At 36.8% G+C, this 17,627-nt stretch overlaps 1 protein-coding gene across 2 annotated transcripts in view; it reads right to left on the bottom strand.

Annotated features, from left to right (window-relative positions):
* MDN1 (midasin AAA ATPase 1) overlaps positions 1-17,627 on the bottom strand; it is a 96,739-nt gene that overhangs the window by 61,034 nt on the left and 18,078 nt on the right. The window contains exons 10-31 of one of the 2 annotated variants that reach the window (XM_032683375.1): positions 16,325-16,518; positions 15,206-15,287; positions 14,424-14,519; positions 13,374-13,486; positions 12,686-12,834; positions 12,522-12,582; positions 11,826-12,037; positions 10,289-10,392; positions 9,148-9,292; positions 8,517-8,613; positions 7,142-7,255; positions 6,372-6,519; positions 6,100-6,210; positions 5,260-5,411; positions 4,634-4,812; positions 4,070-4,278; positions 2,673-2,819; positions 1,822-1,963; positions 1,561-1,695; positions 1,346-1,484; positions 393-532; positions 169-295 (exon numbers count right to left, since the gene is read on the bottom strand). In XM_032683375.1, the coding sequence (XP_032539266.1) occupies positions 169-295; positions 393-532; positions 1,346-1,484; positions 1,561-1,695; positions 1,822-1,963; positions 2,673-2,819; positions 4,070-4,278; positions 4,634-4,812; positions 5,260-5,411; positions 6,100-6,210; positions 6,372-6,519; positions 7,142-7,255; positions 8,517-8,613; positions 9,148-9,292; positions 10,289-10,392; positions 11,826-12,037; positions 12,522-12,582; positions 12,686-12,834; positions 13,374-13,486; positions 14,424-14,519; positions 15,206-15,287; positions 16,325-16,518 (2,996 nt within the window). Of the gene's footprint in view, positions 1-168; positions 300-392; positions 533-1,345; positions 1,485-1,560; positions 1,696-1,821; positions 1,964-2,672; positions 2,820-4,069; positions 4,279-4,633; positions 4,813-5,259; positions 5,412-6,099; positions 6,211-6,371; positions 6,520-7,141; positions 7,256-8,516; positions 8,614-9,147; positions 9,293-10,288; positions 10,393-11,825; positions 12,038-12,521; positions 12,583-12,685; positions 12,835-13,373; positions 13,487-14,423; positions 14,520-15,205; positions 15,288-16,324; positions 16,519-17,627 lie in introns of both variants that reach the window. The other variant, XM_032683374.1, reaches the window with a different exon arrangement.

Genomic DNA, 17,627 nt, shown 5'->3' with positions numbered 1-17,627 from the left:
AAATATGAAAAAGGTCAGTTATTTGTGTCACTGTCCCTTTCAGTAAGAACTATAAAACTAAGAGAGCAGCTCACCTAGGCCAGGAAACAAACGTGCTAGACTTACGCCATTCAATTTTATGTAATGAACACACTGAGGATGCTTAATACTAACATATTTAAGACATACCTGTTAAGTCGCTCCAGTACAGAATCATCAGCTAAAGAAATCTCATCAAGGAGGAAAAAACCTTCCTCTTTCATTGCTAAAACAAGAGGTCCATCACACCACTCAAAAAGTCTAGAACCATCAGATTCTTCCTAAGAAACAGAAAAGGAAATGAGAAGTCATAATAATTGCTACTTTTTGCTTCTGTGGTCACACTATCCAAGCTATTACTGATGCAGGACAAACCTGTTCTTTTGACCTCTGCCTGACTGGGCGCAGTCCTCCCAGGAAGTCTGACGTCTCCATATGCAAGTGGCAATTCACCGAGTATAGCTTCTGATTTGTTAATGCTGCAAAGATCTGACAAATGGTAGTTTTACCACACCTGCAACAAAATAATTTAATTGAAAGGGATGAATTAAAAAAACCCAAAACTCAATCAACTCGCTTTGGACAGGATTCATACTTTCATTGAAGACTCATGAGGTAAAGACCCAGCATGCAAATTTCCTCCTGCTCCTTTCCTTGAAAGAAGTTTATGCAACTTGAAGCCATTTTTGGCACAACAACTGTTGCTGACTTGCACAAGACGCCTTTAATTAAATTTAAATCAATATCTGTATTGATGGAGTTTTGCAGGTTCAAATTTATTTCAGTGTGCCCTTACAGATACTCAACCAGCTTAACATTTCACTTAATTGGAAATGATACATGTCCAGATCAAGGTCAACTCCAAGGGACAGCACCTACTTCCACAACCTCCTTTGCAGCATATGAAGTGGAGAAGTGGTAGCAGGCTATATTCAAGCTCTTAAAATATGTAAAGTGAATGTACTCTTAAATAGAAAGATGTTACAATTCCCCAGAAGCAGCCCCTCCAGTGAGGCACACTGAGATTCTACAGGACACCTTGTAAAAGGTGGGGACAGAAGTCAGCTCACTTCCATTTTACTACTTTCTGTATAACTTCTACTAAGTTATACTTAGTGCAAATAATTCCATTAAAGACTTGTGTTGAAAGGGATGCAATTGCTGCCCCTCAAAAAGGAACTGTGAAAAACAAGAGTTGCAAATCTGCCATAAGAGAGGCTCAAATGTCCCAGATCAAAGCAGCACTGAAGCCCATACAATCATTTTGTGTCTGACTCAGTGGCTGGTGCAGCATTACAAAGAACTGCATCATAAAAGGCAAGATTACCCAGTGTCTCCCACCAGCAGTACCGGTTCACCAAACTCCAGGGCTCGTCCCACCAAAATGGCAAGTCTCCTCATCCCCTGAGTCCAGACAACATGGTTAAAATCTCTATCCATCACTGACATCCGCATGGAAGATTTAGCTGCACAACACAAAGCAATCCATCAGTTTCAGTCACACCTAGAGATCTACCAGTGGGGTCCTTCTAGGAAACTCACCCAGTAGCTTTTTGACACTTTCCTCTGAGAAGAGAGATTCAGGATATATTTTTTTCTTGAAGTGTTTTTCAAGGACACTCTGAATAACATCCACCTCCTCCTGTTTCCTGACTCTGCCTGCCAGAAGCATAAAACCTATAAAACAGAGGAAGAGAGAAAGCAAGTACTATCTGGTTAATCAGAGACAAAAATTTATACTTAAGAACTAGGGTTGGAACACAATTCTACAGACACTTAAAGAGCTGACACAGCAGAGCTCACCATCATTTGCTAAGTGCTGAAGCCAGTCATAGTCCTTCTCCAGCTGTTCTGCCAATCTGTACCTTTCAGCCCAACGAAACAGATCCCTCAGGGTAATGAACCCATGCTTCCCAGCAAACACCGTGGAACCTCTGCGATAAGACTGTCACAAGAACAAAACGTGAGCCATTTTTTTATGAACCTGTTCAAATGCTTTAAGCAAAGCTAAGCAGAAGTCTTTGTTGTGACACTTCTACAGTAAATTCTATGGAAAAAAAAGAAGACTAGTACAGTCACAACTCCCAAACACAAACCCCCTTTAGGCATGTATCTGACAGGTACCAGGAACAAAATAATATAGATAGTAATAAAAAAATACTAAGAATAAAATAGGTACCTGGAATAAAAGGACATCTAGTTTGTGCTGCTGTAATTGATTTTAAATACAGGGCAGTTTTAGCTATACACTATATGTCAAATGTCTGTTGAACACAGGAGTGTCCGAACGCATCCCAAATTACTGTTTAAAAATAAAAGCAAATTTCACATGAACCAAAGACAGCTGCAAATCCAATACTGTACTTTAGATCCAGAGCAAGTGATAATTCTGTGTATCAAATCCCAAGGTCTCTGGTCATTTTTTTGCTGCTAGCTTTCTCTCAAATCCGGCATCACCTTCCCTATTCTCTATTTTAACCACTGGAATTAGTACCTTAGTGGGTTCTCTTCCATCAGTTATGGTTTAGGATTTTGAATATCTTTCAGATAACAATACCTCTCCCCTCACCCCCCCAGGAATTTCTATTACTTTGTGCATATTACTTTGAAATATGTTTGCATTTCTTATACTAAAAGAAGAAAGACTCTCATACTTGCAGGTCTAACATGACTTTGACAAGCTTGCTGCAATAAGAAGGTGGCAAACTGCATCTCCTGTGCAGGATAGTTTCCAGTTCAGCACTTGGCAATTCATCAAAATGCAGTTCCACAAAACGATTTCTGAAGGCTCTGGACAAAACCTGAAATAGGAGACCATATTATTGCTTGAACTTTTTCCTTTGATATTCCTCATGTTATATCTTCTCCTACACATCCAAAGGAAACACAGATGGTGTCACAGCATACAAATTAGCACACACACATAAATATTGAAAGAAATCATAAGAGATAGTCTGGATGAAGACAAAAACTTTAAAATGTGTTGTGTTTTAACCACAGTAGCACCACAAAGCCATAGGCTCATTCTCCCTACAATGGGATGAGGGAAAGAACTGGAAGGGTAAAAGTGAGAAAACTTGTAGGTTGAGATAAAGACAGTTTTCCTAAGTAAAGCAAAAGGTGCACGTGCAAGAAAAGCAAAATTAGGAATTCATTCATCATTTCACCTCAGTAGGCAGGTATTCAGCTACATCCAGGAAATAAGGGCTTCATCAGGTAGAAATGTTATTTGTGGAAACAAACACCAAACATACTCTGCTTCCTCCTTCTCCCTCCACTTTTGATTGCTGAGCACAACTTGATACAATATGGAACATCAATGTGGTGAACTGGGGTTGACTGTCCTGGCTCTGTCTCCTCCCAGCTTCTCATGCACACCCTGCCTACTCCACTGGTGGGGCAGTGTGAGCAGCAGAAAAGGCCTTGACTATGTGCATGCACTGCTTAGCAATAACTAAGACATCCCTGTGGTATCAACACTGTTTTGATCACAAATCAGAAATATAGCACCATACCAGTCACCTCGAAGAAAACTGGCTATTTCAGCCCAAACCAGTACAAAACGGACATCAACAGCCTAAGCAGAATCTCTTTTCAAGTGCTCTTGAACAGGAAATGCTGAGTCAAGTATAATATTTACAGAATCACAGAATATTCTCAGTTGGAAGGGACCCACAAGGATCATCGAGTCCAATTCTTAAGCGAAAGGCCCATATGGGGATTGAACCCATAACCTTGGCGTTATTAGCACCACACTCTTACCAACTGAGCTAGGCTACTCCCACACTATAAATGAGCTCCAGTTCAGTAAAGCACTTAAATCTCAACTACTCTAAATTATTAGAAATTTAGTATCTGCAAAACAAGCAACTCCCGTAACAGAACCCAGCTGTACTGAAAGTTAGTCCACAGCCACTTCAGCACTCTCCCTCTGGAGAGACTCATGTTAATTCTGTGCTACGCATCAAAATGTTTTCACATCACACTTACATGTCTGAGAGAGTTTAATTCCCTAAAGTCTTATCTACTCAAAGGAATGTATTATACAGACCTTTCTGCCACCATAGAGACCTGGAGGATTCTGTGTCGCAAACAACATGAAGCGAGGATGAGCTCTGACAACTTCCTGGGTCTCAGTAATGAACAGCTCTCTGTTATCATCCAGCAGACGGTTGAGAGCCTCCAGAACATCAGTGGGAGCCAAATTCAATTCATCTAGAACAATCCAGTAACCCTTTCTCATTGCATCTATGAGAATGCCTTGGAGAGAACAGAAAAAGTCCTAGTTGAAAAATCTAACAAAGCAAATCTAACAGAAGCGGGCACTGCAGATTCTTTTAGCAACCCATTTTCACTCAGTATAAATGCTAATCCAGTTTACTGAAGTTGTTGAATTATCTTCCTTATGTTCAACAGGACAAGCATGATGAGACAGACATGAACTCCAGAATTTGTTGAAATTCACATAACTGATTATCATTAATGTGCAGCTACTAACTTTATGACAAGTCATCTCCCCATTGTAATAGAACAGACAAGCAGGAAAGAAGAAAAAAACAAAAATCAACAGTGAAGTGAGACAGGACTTTGGAGTATATATAACACGCCCACTCACCTTCCCTAAATACCAGCTTCCCACAGGCGTCTGATGTATAACAGCCAATATATTCTTGGATGTCCGTATGCTCATGATTGTTAATCCTTACACAGTGATTCCCAGTAGCAGCAGCCAACCAGCGAATTAAACTGGTTTTACCAACAGAGGTCTCTCCTTGAATCAATACTGGATGAGTCCTAAGAGCCATAACCAATAGTGAGTTTGAAGCATGAGCCTTATCTTTCTCATACACAAGATGTCAACATTATCAAACCACACTACAAAAACAACATCACTTAACTCACTTGGGGTATCCAAGATCAGAGACTAACAGGGTAACATAAGTAACCTTATTCCCAAGTGCCAACAGCTACCCATGAAGCTTTTCATGGCATTGTGAAATAAGCAGATTATTCTAACTGCAAATTATAATTTAGATAAAACAAGGGTTGGCAGTAAGATGGTTTAATAAAGCAAAAAATACATGTATAAACTCAAGTCACTCTATAATGAAAAGTTAACTGTAAAGTAGAAGGAAAATAGACATTACTCATACAAACAATAAAGGCTAGAGAAGCACCAAAACTCAAGGCCTAAATAAACATATTCAACTTTTTTTATAATTAAAAAGTTGAAACACTTACCCTGCAGACACAACTCTGACCATGTCTTTCAGATTAAGTTTAACTGAAGGGGTGAGCACGTAACTCTCATCTACAGTAGGTTCTTTGTCCCCAGCTGAAATCCAGTATCCTTCTATAAGTATAAAACTGCCCCCTTGGGGTTTTGGTATTTGCTAAGGAAACATGATAGAAACAACAAATTGTACAAATGAGTTTCAATTTGCTAATGAAAACTACTGTTACACCACCACAATATATTCTATAAAAAGTAATTTTAAATTAATCCCTGAGCACTCCTGCAGTAAGGACTGACCCGTTGCTACACAATGCAAATCACAGGAAAAACCTGACCAGATTACTTCAGGGTCATGAAGCCAGTGCCATGAAGATAAAAATGGTTCAGGAGTTCTAGCACTGAATTTTGAAGGGAATTTCCAAGCAGGATATTTGCTTTCATCTTTTTATAGTCATACATATTTTCCAAAAGGAAGGGGTTTATTCTGAAACAAATACCTATCTCTTAAACTGGCTTCCCCATCCCACTGCCCAGTCCTCCACGTAAACCCACGCTGGGCTCCCAGCACTAGTGAGATACTTTCTTTCCCATTAGAGACAAAGCAGAAATGTTTGCATCATATCCGTATGTTCTCCATTCAGAGTCTAAAAATATAAAGCCTGTGAAAGCTCCTCAAAAGTCTGTGATAGCTTTACAGTTGTAGTCATTGTATTAAGTCGCCCACATTCCACAAATGCTTTAATTATTCAGACTTCCATATTTCTTCAAATTAACAAATAAACCAGCTAACATATAGACATTTCAAGCAAAGTAAAAAACAGGTCTTTAGAAGCTTAGTTACCTACCTGCTTGAGAAGGCTTTTGATGTTGCCAGAGACTATATGCTGGCAAATTAGCTTTTGAACTACTGGGTGAGAACCTCTGTCGAGCTGTGTCAGGAAACTCAAACAGAAGCCCTAAGAAGAAGAACTATTTTCAGTGATAAAATGAAAAATAAGGAAAAAATATACAGATTTTTTCAGTTCTGTTCAACACTGCACTTAGAGAGGATTATCCTTTACTCAAACAACCTTTGTTGTGAACACACACTGAAACAAACACCAACATAAGTAATCACCTCATACAGTGAGCGTGGTATGCTGCCACATGGATTAGATGCTGCAAATCTCAACGCCCTGCAAAGTGTACGGAGACTGTAGTGAGGTCTGTGGCCTGTTCCATCCACCAACTTTGTTTCTGCTTCCTTTCTGACAGACAAATAAAAGCTGCAAAAGTAAAAAGTTACAAAGAGCTGTTACTGATCAGACCATTGCACTAAGGAATTAAACCCAAGTATGAACACTTCAGCTTATCTCCAACTGTTACTTTTCTTAAAAGTTCCAGGTTAGGAAAGCCATGCCAAGCTCTGCCATCTGTATAGCCAGTGAAGTGAAGCAACAGAGTATTTTTAGAACCATTATTTTTGAGAGAGCTTGATACGCAGAGAGTGCCTATAAATTCCAAGTATTCTAAACATGAGATAGTTCACCTCGTACTAGGGGAAAGAAAGGCAACTCTAGATAAACACATATGACTTCCATTGGTATCATCCACAGAAACAAAACATTTTAGTCTCTCAGAGTACTGCAACAACAGTGCTCTTTAACTGGTGCCACCAAGAAAACAATTCTGAATTAAAAAAAACATAAATCTCCTCCCCACAAATACAGAAACCTTCAGAATTAAGAAGATGGATGTCTACTCTCTTCCTTTTCCTAAGGCTATGCAAATTGCTGGGTAGGGAGCATTATAGTGTTTCCCAAAACAATCTAACCACAGACTACTGTTACATACTTTCTTTCTGTGACTTATTTCTTCAAGAATTTAAAGATATTACAATCAACTTACTTCACAATTCCTTGTACTGTATTTTTGTTCACATTCAGGCCTCTCAGGTAATCCATGATAAGCACTTGCAAGTCTCCTTCATTTTTCAATTCTTCTACATATAGTTCAGTAAACCTATAATAATCAACTCATCAAAATAAAAATCAATCCATAATGCTTAGACATCTGACCAAATTTTAAAAACCACATTATATATTAATCTCATGGCATATATCATTTACATTTTTTTAAGTAGCAGAATACTGATTGTCAAATGACCTACAAACAGACTCAAGAACCAGAGTACATAAGAAAATAAGTTATTTCTATTGATTTCAAGTAATTTATCTGAATTATTTTAACTGAAATGAAAGACTGAAAATGAACTGTGGGACTGTGTTTTCTTATATTAAAATTCTAAACAATCTGCAATGGATACCCAAATGTTACAGCCTGAACACTGAAGCAGTGACACAGCTGGAGCACTTTTCAAAGTGGACTCTCTAATGATCTCTCTATTTTAAAGAGTGGACACTTCAGAGTTACCACCCATTCTAATTTTGATATGACTAGCATATTCAGGTTGTTTTCTCCTTTTACAAATATTCAGCTCAGGAATGATAAAATAATAAAACTTGATAATAAGGAAAGGAAAATTAGCAGTAAACACATACACAGAGAAGCTTTGACTACCTTTAAATATGCCAGTGTTTCCCATTTAGTACACTGCAGGGGCAGCTCTAGCCAATGAACGTATTTTCTAACCATCACACATACAACTTTTGGCACTCAGGAGGGAAACAGCATCAAATAATACAAGCAGAAGATCTTTGCATTCAGGAATAGGTAGGTAATACCAAAGAATGAATTTACCACAACTCCAATTTCCTGGACACAGTTTAGATGTTTTAAGGCCACACAGCAAATATTTTGAATATCACACATCTGCTTCACCACGCAAACCACCTTCCAAGGCTGGATATGCAGTTTTTTGCAAGGATCATCAACACTTTTGAGTTACCAAGAGAAAGGCTGCTAAGCAGACACAAAGCACTTGTCTTTATTATCCCCATCAGGATGCTGTAGTAGCATTCCCAGGCACTGACAGCTTAATTGTAAAGAATAATCATTCCCCTGTCCCCAGTGACAACAGTCTATACTACTGCTAGACCATCTGCTCATGGTTCAGCAACTTCACAGAGTATTTTCCCGATGCTACTTCATGAAAAACCTTCACCAAAATGTGGAAAGCATCTCTCACGGGCAGTAAATTTGAGTTCAGACTTATATCCTTAGGCTTCAGACAAGGCATTCCTCACTGGGTCAACTCGTGAAGCTAATCAAACTCTGAAAAAGATAGTGACTAAGTATTTCGTCACAGAATCATTATTCCTACCTGTTTCTTATTCCTAGAGGAAGATTTCTCTTTCCAACATCTGTAGCTGGATTCATGCACGCAAACAAGCGAAAATCAGGGTGACGGACAAGAGGCTCTAAAGTAAAAGAGAAATAAGAGACATATGGTTAATGATAACCAGAGGATATTTATTATGTTAAATAAGGTATACTTTATCTAGGCCAGCTTTCTATTGCTGCACTACTAATTTTTCTTAAAAAAAGGCCACTGTAAAAAATTTTCAGAGAATAACCCTATGTAATTTCATCAGAAGTATCTGCATCTGCACAAGCATCCATCAAGTTACCTCAACTTTATAAAGAAAAAAAAATTTCAGTCCTTCAATAGTCTGTAGAGACATCCATGCTTACTGGGAGCACTGGAGAGATGTGCTCTTGTTGAGTTCAAAGAGGCAAAAGCTACAATTTCTGCACGTGGAAATCTCCTGAGTCAACAGTGAATTAAAACTCTTCACTTTTTGCATAAAAGCTTGAAGTCTACCAAGAGCACATTGCTCTCTTTTGCACACTTTCATTTGAATGGTAAATGTTCTTGACTTATTTTGAGCCATATAGGATAGGGAAATCAACTAAATAGCAAGATATAGCATAACCAAGTACAAAAATAGTACCTGTGTCTCCTCTGTCTAGTAACACCAGTGACCCAGATGATCCTTCCAATAAACCACTCAGGCACTCCAAAGTCTCTGCTGCAGCCAAGTTAATCTCATCCAATAAAATCCACTCTCCTTTTTTTACTGCTTGTGCCAGAGTACCCTAAAAATAAGATTAATTTGTTAAATCACATCACCACCAATTGAAGCAGTCATATGCTGGAAATACTTGGCAATCTATGGCTTGATTAGACAAATGGCAACTCCAGACTTTAACAACAATAGCAATTTTACTGCTCTCTCTCAATAACAGCAATTATTTTGCAAGCCACAGAAGTCAGATGGTTATCACCACTACATCAGTTACCACTTAGACTGGCTCAAATATAAAAGAATTAGGTTCTCTTATTTGTGCAATGCTGCCTGTCAGTAATATTCAACACTGTAATGCATACACTTCACTGACAGCACCCAAAAATAAAGACAGTTAATCCAAAGAAATCCAAAGACACAAACAATATTATGTTCCTAAGGAAATGATATCTTATTAATTAAAACTATATGTCAGTCAAAGGTTCTCCAACTATTCATACACACACTTTTTATAGAGGACTGGTCAACATTTTACACACTTCACATGAAATTTGAGAGAATATACTCAGACTAACAGGGTGACAAGGAACAAGCATGCATAAACCTCACCGTTTCTCCTAATCACACCTAATGTCATTAGAACATATCATGGGTTTGAAACATTTAAAAAAAGTACTTCTAGATAAACAGCACAGATTCTTATTATTAAATCCTTCCCAAGAATCCCTAGACAGAAGCATGTCCTACTGGAGACCGATTGGGAAGTTTTTTCTAATCTCATTCCGTTGAAATGATGATCTGACATACTGCTGGTATTCTTTTATCACAGAAGTCCTAATTCCTATTATATAGCATTGAATTAATGGGCTACCACAAAACATTCTCCTACCACCCATCTAACCACTGCCCCCTTTAAGCAGCACACTTTGTTTCACAGAGCTATCACGGAATATGTTTTACTTCATAGCAAGGTTCTTGCCAAGAAGTTATTTATATAATACTGATTGCAAAGTCTTTTAAATACTTCTCCTTATTCCTCCTAGCATCAAAATGCAACTCTAAATACCTCAACAAATGCAAAGAGCAGAGCATTTTCTGTCATTTTCATCTGTTGATGAGCATGATTCAGTTTAAGACCAAATGCCTCCCACTTTTCCTTCAGTGGTGAGCCTGTAAGCAAAACAAATTCAAGTGTGTACCATCAGAAAAATATAATAAAAAATGTTAAACAACAGTATTTTAATCAGGATGTTTTAAGCACAGAGATACAAAAGTAAGCTTGGTTGAGCAGCGAAAACATTCAAGTTCAACAGATAACATCTCGTGAATAAAAAAAATTTAAATTTTATTGTTTTCATTGTGGGAAGAGGAGGGTTGTGTTTTAAATGTAACTGAACACTATTGACATATTGGTACAGGTAATTTGCCATTCATTCTTAGCTTAAGAACAAATACTTATGCTGCACTTTGTTCCGGAATGACTGTTACCACTCTCTAATTTCCAGAGACAAAAAGACATATCAAAAAAATAAATCCAAATTTATAAACCCTATGATAGAACAGATTAACAATGAATGTTTCGGTATCAATTAAAAACACTGTTGTGTATCAGTTATGACATTAATTAATATTGCACTGATTTCAGTTATTTGTTTAAAATCACTCTCTGAGCTACATACAGCATCAAAATTACTTAAGTAACTTTGCAAATTACAAATTTCAGCTTGTCTGTATTTTAGGATTGTAAATACTTGCAATAAGTGGTCTTTAAACACTCATTTTTAAATTTATTTTTTTTTACATTTGTGGGCATTTATTTTAGTATCTGCATATTCAGAAGAACCAGTTAGAGTGGAGATAAAGTTCATGATTAATTTTACTTGGCCTATACTGAATGAAAGCTACAACTTCACTTGTTTGGCTGGTCTAGAACCAGAAACAACTCCGTGCAAGACAAATTATCAACACTGCCTCTGCCCCAAAATGTATAAAACAAAACAAAACAAACTTACTTGGAGACAAAACCACATCAAAACAAATTAAAGCACTAGGCAAGTTACTGACAGTGATACCAACTGAAAAGCAAACTCTTAATATCATTACTAGCCTAAAAGAGCTATTACTTTGGGTTTGGGTTTTTTATGTTGTTTTCTTTGTTTTTAAATAGGATATATTTGTGAGATTTAAGGACGTTCCATGACTGAAAGTGAATGCATTCACATGCAGGACTAACACACAAACCACTAGGACTGCTAACCAGCACAGCAAATAAGTAACTGCTGAGTGAAGACCAAATGTCAAGGGCACCATAGATCAGAAAAATCAACCTTCACACTGTCAGACATAGCTGACAGCAGTGATGAGTTAGAAAAAGGAAAAAATTAAACAAAATACAAACCCAGTGACTATTCTAACAGCATGTTGAATGTCTTGTTGTAGACAGACATTGCATTTTTCAAAACCAGAAGAATGTAATAAAGGGGGACAAGAAAACACTAAACCCCAAACCAACACAAATTTAAAGGTCAAAAGAAATCACCAGATTTATCTACTCTCTGCAATGGTTCAGTGCTAATGTGTGTTTGATCAGTCTCAATTCTCACCAGATGCATTTTCTTTTACTTCCTTATTAATAGCAGATTTATGAATATGCTGCATTAGTTTTAGCAGATCATGCCAACGTTTCTGCCTGTAGCAAGTCTGAATGTGTCCCAAGAATGTTTGATTTTTCTTCCTAGAGAATGTCTGAGAGAAGAGTTCCTCAAAAGACTCTCGGAGAGGCAGCCAGATCAGCTTGTTATCCACAGGCTTGTAGCTGAGAAGAAGCAAAAGAGTATTTACCTATTTACAACACAGGAATCTGTCAACCAAAACCAGAAAACCACCCCAAAACCAGTTACTGAAACAACAACATTGTGCATGAATGAACCCTGGTTTCTGAAGTCTTTTATTCAACTAATGAAAAAGTAAAACTGTACATATTTAAATGTACCTCATGAGGTGATTTTATAAAGGCAGGACCACCCTGATAACTAAAATATTTTTAATAGTACCAACCACTATGTCCAGTGAATATTACATCAGTTTTATATTGAACAGCTTAGCCATTTTTTAAGAAACATTTTAAATGACTTCATCACATACAGTTGTGCACACAATTTAGTGAAAATACTCTGTTCTTCAGCAAGGACTACAAGGTTTCTCAATGCAAACATGTTTATTAAGACATTTATATTACTATGAAATAAATACTGCCAATTTGTTATGCAGAACAGACAAAACAGTGTTCAGTAGCTCACCCCCCTAATAGATCTGCTGTGTCACTTTGCTGGTTCATGTTGATAACCCTCAAACGGTGTCCTTGAAACAGAAATAGAAAGCACCATCAGCTTGTGGGTTTATTCATTTGTTTGTTTTTTTTAAATTATCTTCATGTAAGTTACAGTCTTACCACTTTATTTACCTGTAATATGAGCAAGGTACTGAACAGTTGAGGTTTTGCCAGTTCCTGTTTCACCAACCAAAAGCACTGGCTCTCCTTTGACAACACACACTGCAAGCTGTTCAATCAATACTGCGGATGGTCGCGTGGCAGCAAAGGTTTGTTTTGCTCTGAAAAAACAAAGGAAGCAATTCAAAACTAAGATCTATCATGGAGGTAATTTTAAGTTTATTATTTCTTCTGTGTTGTGGTTGAATTTGGGATCTTTTTTATTATTATTACTATTACAGGTCTGAAAAAAATAGTTCCAAGGTATCCTTTTAAGATACACATTTTTTCAAGATACAACCTAGAAATTCAGGATTCCCAAAGAACTTCCTAGAAAACAGAGTTAGCGACACATACTACAAAAATCTCCCTTTATAAAGATAGATGCGTCAAAATTTTATTGTAACAGCTGTGGTCCACGCTGTTTTGAAGACACTCTAGTTCAAAGAAGCTGACAATCTTCATGCTTTGGCTGCCAGAAGTATGATGCACACAAGCTTAATGATAAACAAGGTAAAATTCAGGTCACAAGAGAAAGAACTCTCACATTCCTTCCAAGTGAAAATATCCAGTTTGCATTTTTCTTAACCCTGTGACTTGCAGTCTATTCTATTCCACCACAAAATATTTCAATTTACATGGAAACTACAAGATACTCTACCTCTGTACAGTGAGAGCCTGTGTTTGTTTCTTTATGAGACGCACTCTTCCGACAGAGACTTCTTGTTCCCGTATTAAAATTTCTGGTTTATAGAGTTCACAAAAGAACTCTACCTGCGAAAAAAGAATCAACATTTCCAATATTAATATTGATTACATCACACTAAAAACACCCCCTCTGCAGCAAGCTAATTCTTCATGGTAAGATTCTATATTTTGCAGGTTATACACATCACCAAAAGCACTGAAGGACCTCAGAAGTGTTTTTATCTGTACAAACAATTTTCAACTTAATAACTTGGTAACAGGTCTATGCCACTGTATTTCTACACTTCATCTACTTCCATGGTAGTTCAACTACATAAACGTGAACAGTTATTTTAACAATAAACAAAAAACCTCCCTCAAAAAAGCTCTTTGGGTAAAAAAAGGATATTTTGCCATTTGCATGCAAAGAAGGACAAACATGGAAGTTTCAGGGATCAATCTGTCATCTTAAAGTAACGAAGAAGGGATTTTCTTCACAAATTTCTATACTCAGAAATAGCTGACAAAGAAATTATTTAGTTTAATTCTGCCATTTATAGAGCATTACTAGGCTCCAGAGAGGTACTTGATTTTGTAATCAATGATTAAAAACAACCAGCAGTAAAGATCAGTTTCTCTCTGATCTCTTTGTTTAAGTGATTAATGCTCACAGAAAACCACCCAAGAACCAACACTTTCTTCACTACTCAGTGCATCCAGCAGTATCATGTTCTTAGGCAGCTGTGTTGGTCCAGTTGTGTAATCCTTCTTTTGCAGGATGAGCCCATTTGCTATGAAACAGGTTCACTGGAATTTTTACAGGAACAAAAAAAAGGCAGCTGAATACAAAACATGAGAAAAACAGATCCTGGGATAGAAGAGAGAGCAAAAATGGTGTTTGTGACAGAGAGGTGGGTATATTTTTTAAGAAAAAATAGCGTAACACATATAAATGAAACAGTAGAAAAATGGCAAGCTATAGAATACTAGCAATAAACATCATGCTAATTATAGCTCAACATACCTTTTTTTTGGAAATGTTTAGTTTACTTCCAATAACTTTTGCCATTTTCTGTCTGCTCCCTTGGTTGGACAGCATAGCTGTGAAACAGTCCAATGCCTGTCAAGAGGAAAAACAACTTGTTCAACACTAGTTTTGTATGACTTGATCTCACAAGCACCATTTTAATCTAAACGAGCCCAAATCCAATCCAGTCATAGTAAGCAAAATTATTTCACAGTCCATATATAGAGTCAAACAATGGAGTTCCAAAGGATGTAATAGGAACTTCTAAACTCTGTAATGTAGTGGGTTTCTACCAAAATTAAAAACCTTTCAATGCCCAGAAGTTATTTTTAGATGAATGGACCAAAATGCATAAAGAAGCAACACTGTAAGATCTCACATCTCAAAACTGCCTCTGACTGATGCACACTGAAGAATTCCCAACCTAGAATGTAAAATGATGCATAGGAAAGTAGAAAAGAAGCCTCATATTACAATAAAAAGGAAAGAACTTAAAACCTTTACTCTTGTTCATATGCAATCCCAGCTCATATCAGCTGAAATTATTTTGTAGTATGCTGTTTGTATGGCAGCAGTAAATCTTTCAGCACATTACTGCAAACAACCTTCCTAGTAGCAATGAGAGCCTCTGATTAGACAGATCACAAACATTCCAACTACAATCCAACTGCTTCAAACAAAACTAAATGTAAATTCCCACCTCACATTCCCAAATAGAATATTTTGTGAGACAATGCTAGAACTTGGGTAAGCGATTTCTGGATGAAGTCTTACCGTACCTCCTGAAAAATATTCACTGCTGTGGTTGAAGAATTACTGTCGAAGTTGTAAGCAATCCTGCTGCACCAATTTAGGAGGTCTCTAAAAGGAAAAACCACAAAGATTTGGTACAAACAAGCCAAAACACACAGTACCTTCTTTCATGTTCAGCTTAGGTCACTACATCATCTTCTGGTAGTTGTACACGTAGTTCTTGTGCAAGTTGTACACAGGAAGACACATAAATAGGATAATAATTCTGAGCAGCAGCTGAACACATAAAGACCAACAGTTTTGCTTTCAGACACATTTCTTAGAAAAGACAACACACATTCAATTAAACTATAAAGCAACTATGAGACTAAAAGGTATTAAAAATGCAGAAAGGTATAAAACCCTATTTTTTCAAAATACAGACTCCTTATGAACAGCAAAATCTTCCGAAAGACAAGTAAAGGAAACAACGTAATTCTAGAAAAATAAATGTTTTAAAATTACTGACATTCTTATGCTCCACAAAAATACTAGGCATCTAGTATTTACTGACTAATTCACAAAGCACTACTGATTACAGAAATTCTACATGAGTAGAACTGACATTTGGTATGAGAGGAAGAAATAATTGAGCATCAAGCTACATTTCATGGTAAAAATTCTGAAATTAACAGTACACTACAAATCTGGTTATTTTCAGTCATCTGTAAGTTAGAATGCTGTGAGTGTTCAATATGAAATAATCTAGACAGGGAAATATATTCAGTTGCTGAAAATGTTATCTTCTAGCTCCTGTGAGAACATTATACAGCACATTTCAGTTCTTAACTAGTACTGATACCTTGTGTTAAAATGAATTAAGATTTAATTCATATGGCTTGATACCTACTGAGCACTGCATATAACAAAATCTACCTTTTTTTTTGAGGAAAAAGTGTAAGTACCGCAAATAGGAAGTTTAAATAATCCAGACTGAGTTTCTTTAAAAGACACATTAATTGTTATTTTAAAATTAAAAATTTATTTCTCCAGTTTTTACGAAATTCCAGTTTTTCAAACTTTTACCATTATATTTAAAAAAATTACAAAAAATGAACCTTTCTATCTCTGTAGCTAGTTGATTTCTAATAAACATAAAAGACAACCTTAGAGATAGTTCTCGTCCCTCCAGATTTTGTTTCCTATGTTCTGATCTCAATTCTGATGAATCTTCTGGTACGTGACTGGAGCCATAAGCACTGTTTTCTGATGCCTGATACTTGTCTCCTGTAAGGTCAATGTAAATGTCCAGCAAGTGATCTGTTACAAGAGCAAGGTTGGGATATCTCCTTTGAAGGATCTAAAAGAAGAAACAAAACAAAACCAACAACAACAAAAAAATAACCATTAGCACTTGAAAGAAACCATTAGCCCCCCAAGTTCTACTAGGAGATGCTTTCAATAGATACCTAAGTTAGGAAACTACACAAAACTGCTCTCTTGCAATCTCTCACCTGAAGAAAACAGAAATTATTATGGCTTGTTTGATATTGACTTTGATGCCAAAAATTAATTTTGCCAACTCAACTCTAATCAAATTAATTTAATACATTTGCATAAATACCAACAGGAAAAATAAAAGGTATTCAACCCTATCAAATTCAAATCATGATCATACAACTCTACCAGTGATAACAGAAGTTCATACCTCTTGTCCTTCTTTATAACTGAATTTACTTGAGCATTCATGTTGTCTATTCGCTACGCTGACAAAGACATATTAAGGGGCTCATTTTTCTTCTGTAATTTTCTTTCAGTTCTCTCTACTAAAGCTTGCCAAACAAAATATTGCTTGCCAAAACTACTTTTCACAGGCACAGGCCAGGAAAACTGGTCCTACCCTGCCAGACTGATTTTAAGATTAACAAGAACATGTGTCTGTTTTCAAGACAAGCAAGCGGGTATTCTCTAACCTCGTCTCTTCTATTACTACTAGGGAACCTTACACTGCTTAATTTATGTGTTTTTGTGACTTAAGCTACGAAGTTACAAAAAAAGAATAAAAAGAACATAGTGCTAAGCGACACATTTAGCACTGAAGCCTCCTTTTTTCCTGAGGTTTTGATAGCCAAGCTTTACTTTAAAATTGGTCCTTTCTGAAGGTCATCTTTGGCATCAAGTTTGGCCAGATAGCCGTTTTTAAATATTGCAACTCTGAGCTTCCCACATGAATCTTTTTCTACCTATAGCACACAAGTGTGCACATCTCCATGAAACCATCTGCAGAGGCCTCCCCATGCATCTACGTGCTTCCCCTCCAACAAAATCTACAAGTATCAAATAAATGCTGTTCTTGCCCCATTCCTAACAATTAGCTGACAAATGACAAAAAAGGAAAAACACACAGATATTTAAGGTCACCCATAACTGTGCTGGTTGCTGAATAAATCCAAAGGAGTGAATAAATTC

This window comes from Chiroxiphia lanceolata, chromosome 3 (assembly GCF_009829145.1).
Source record: "Chiroxiphia lanceolata isolate bChiLan1 chromosome 3, bChiLan1.pri, whole genome shotgun sequence".
In the NCBI taxonomy this organism is placed as follows: Eukaryota; Metazoa; Chordata; class Aves; order Passeriformes; family Pipridae; genus Chiroxiphia; species Chiroxiphia lanceolata.
This window is presented reverse-complemented; position numbering and strand designations above follow the sequence as displayed.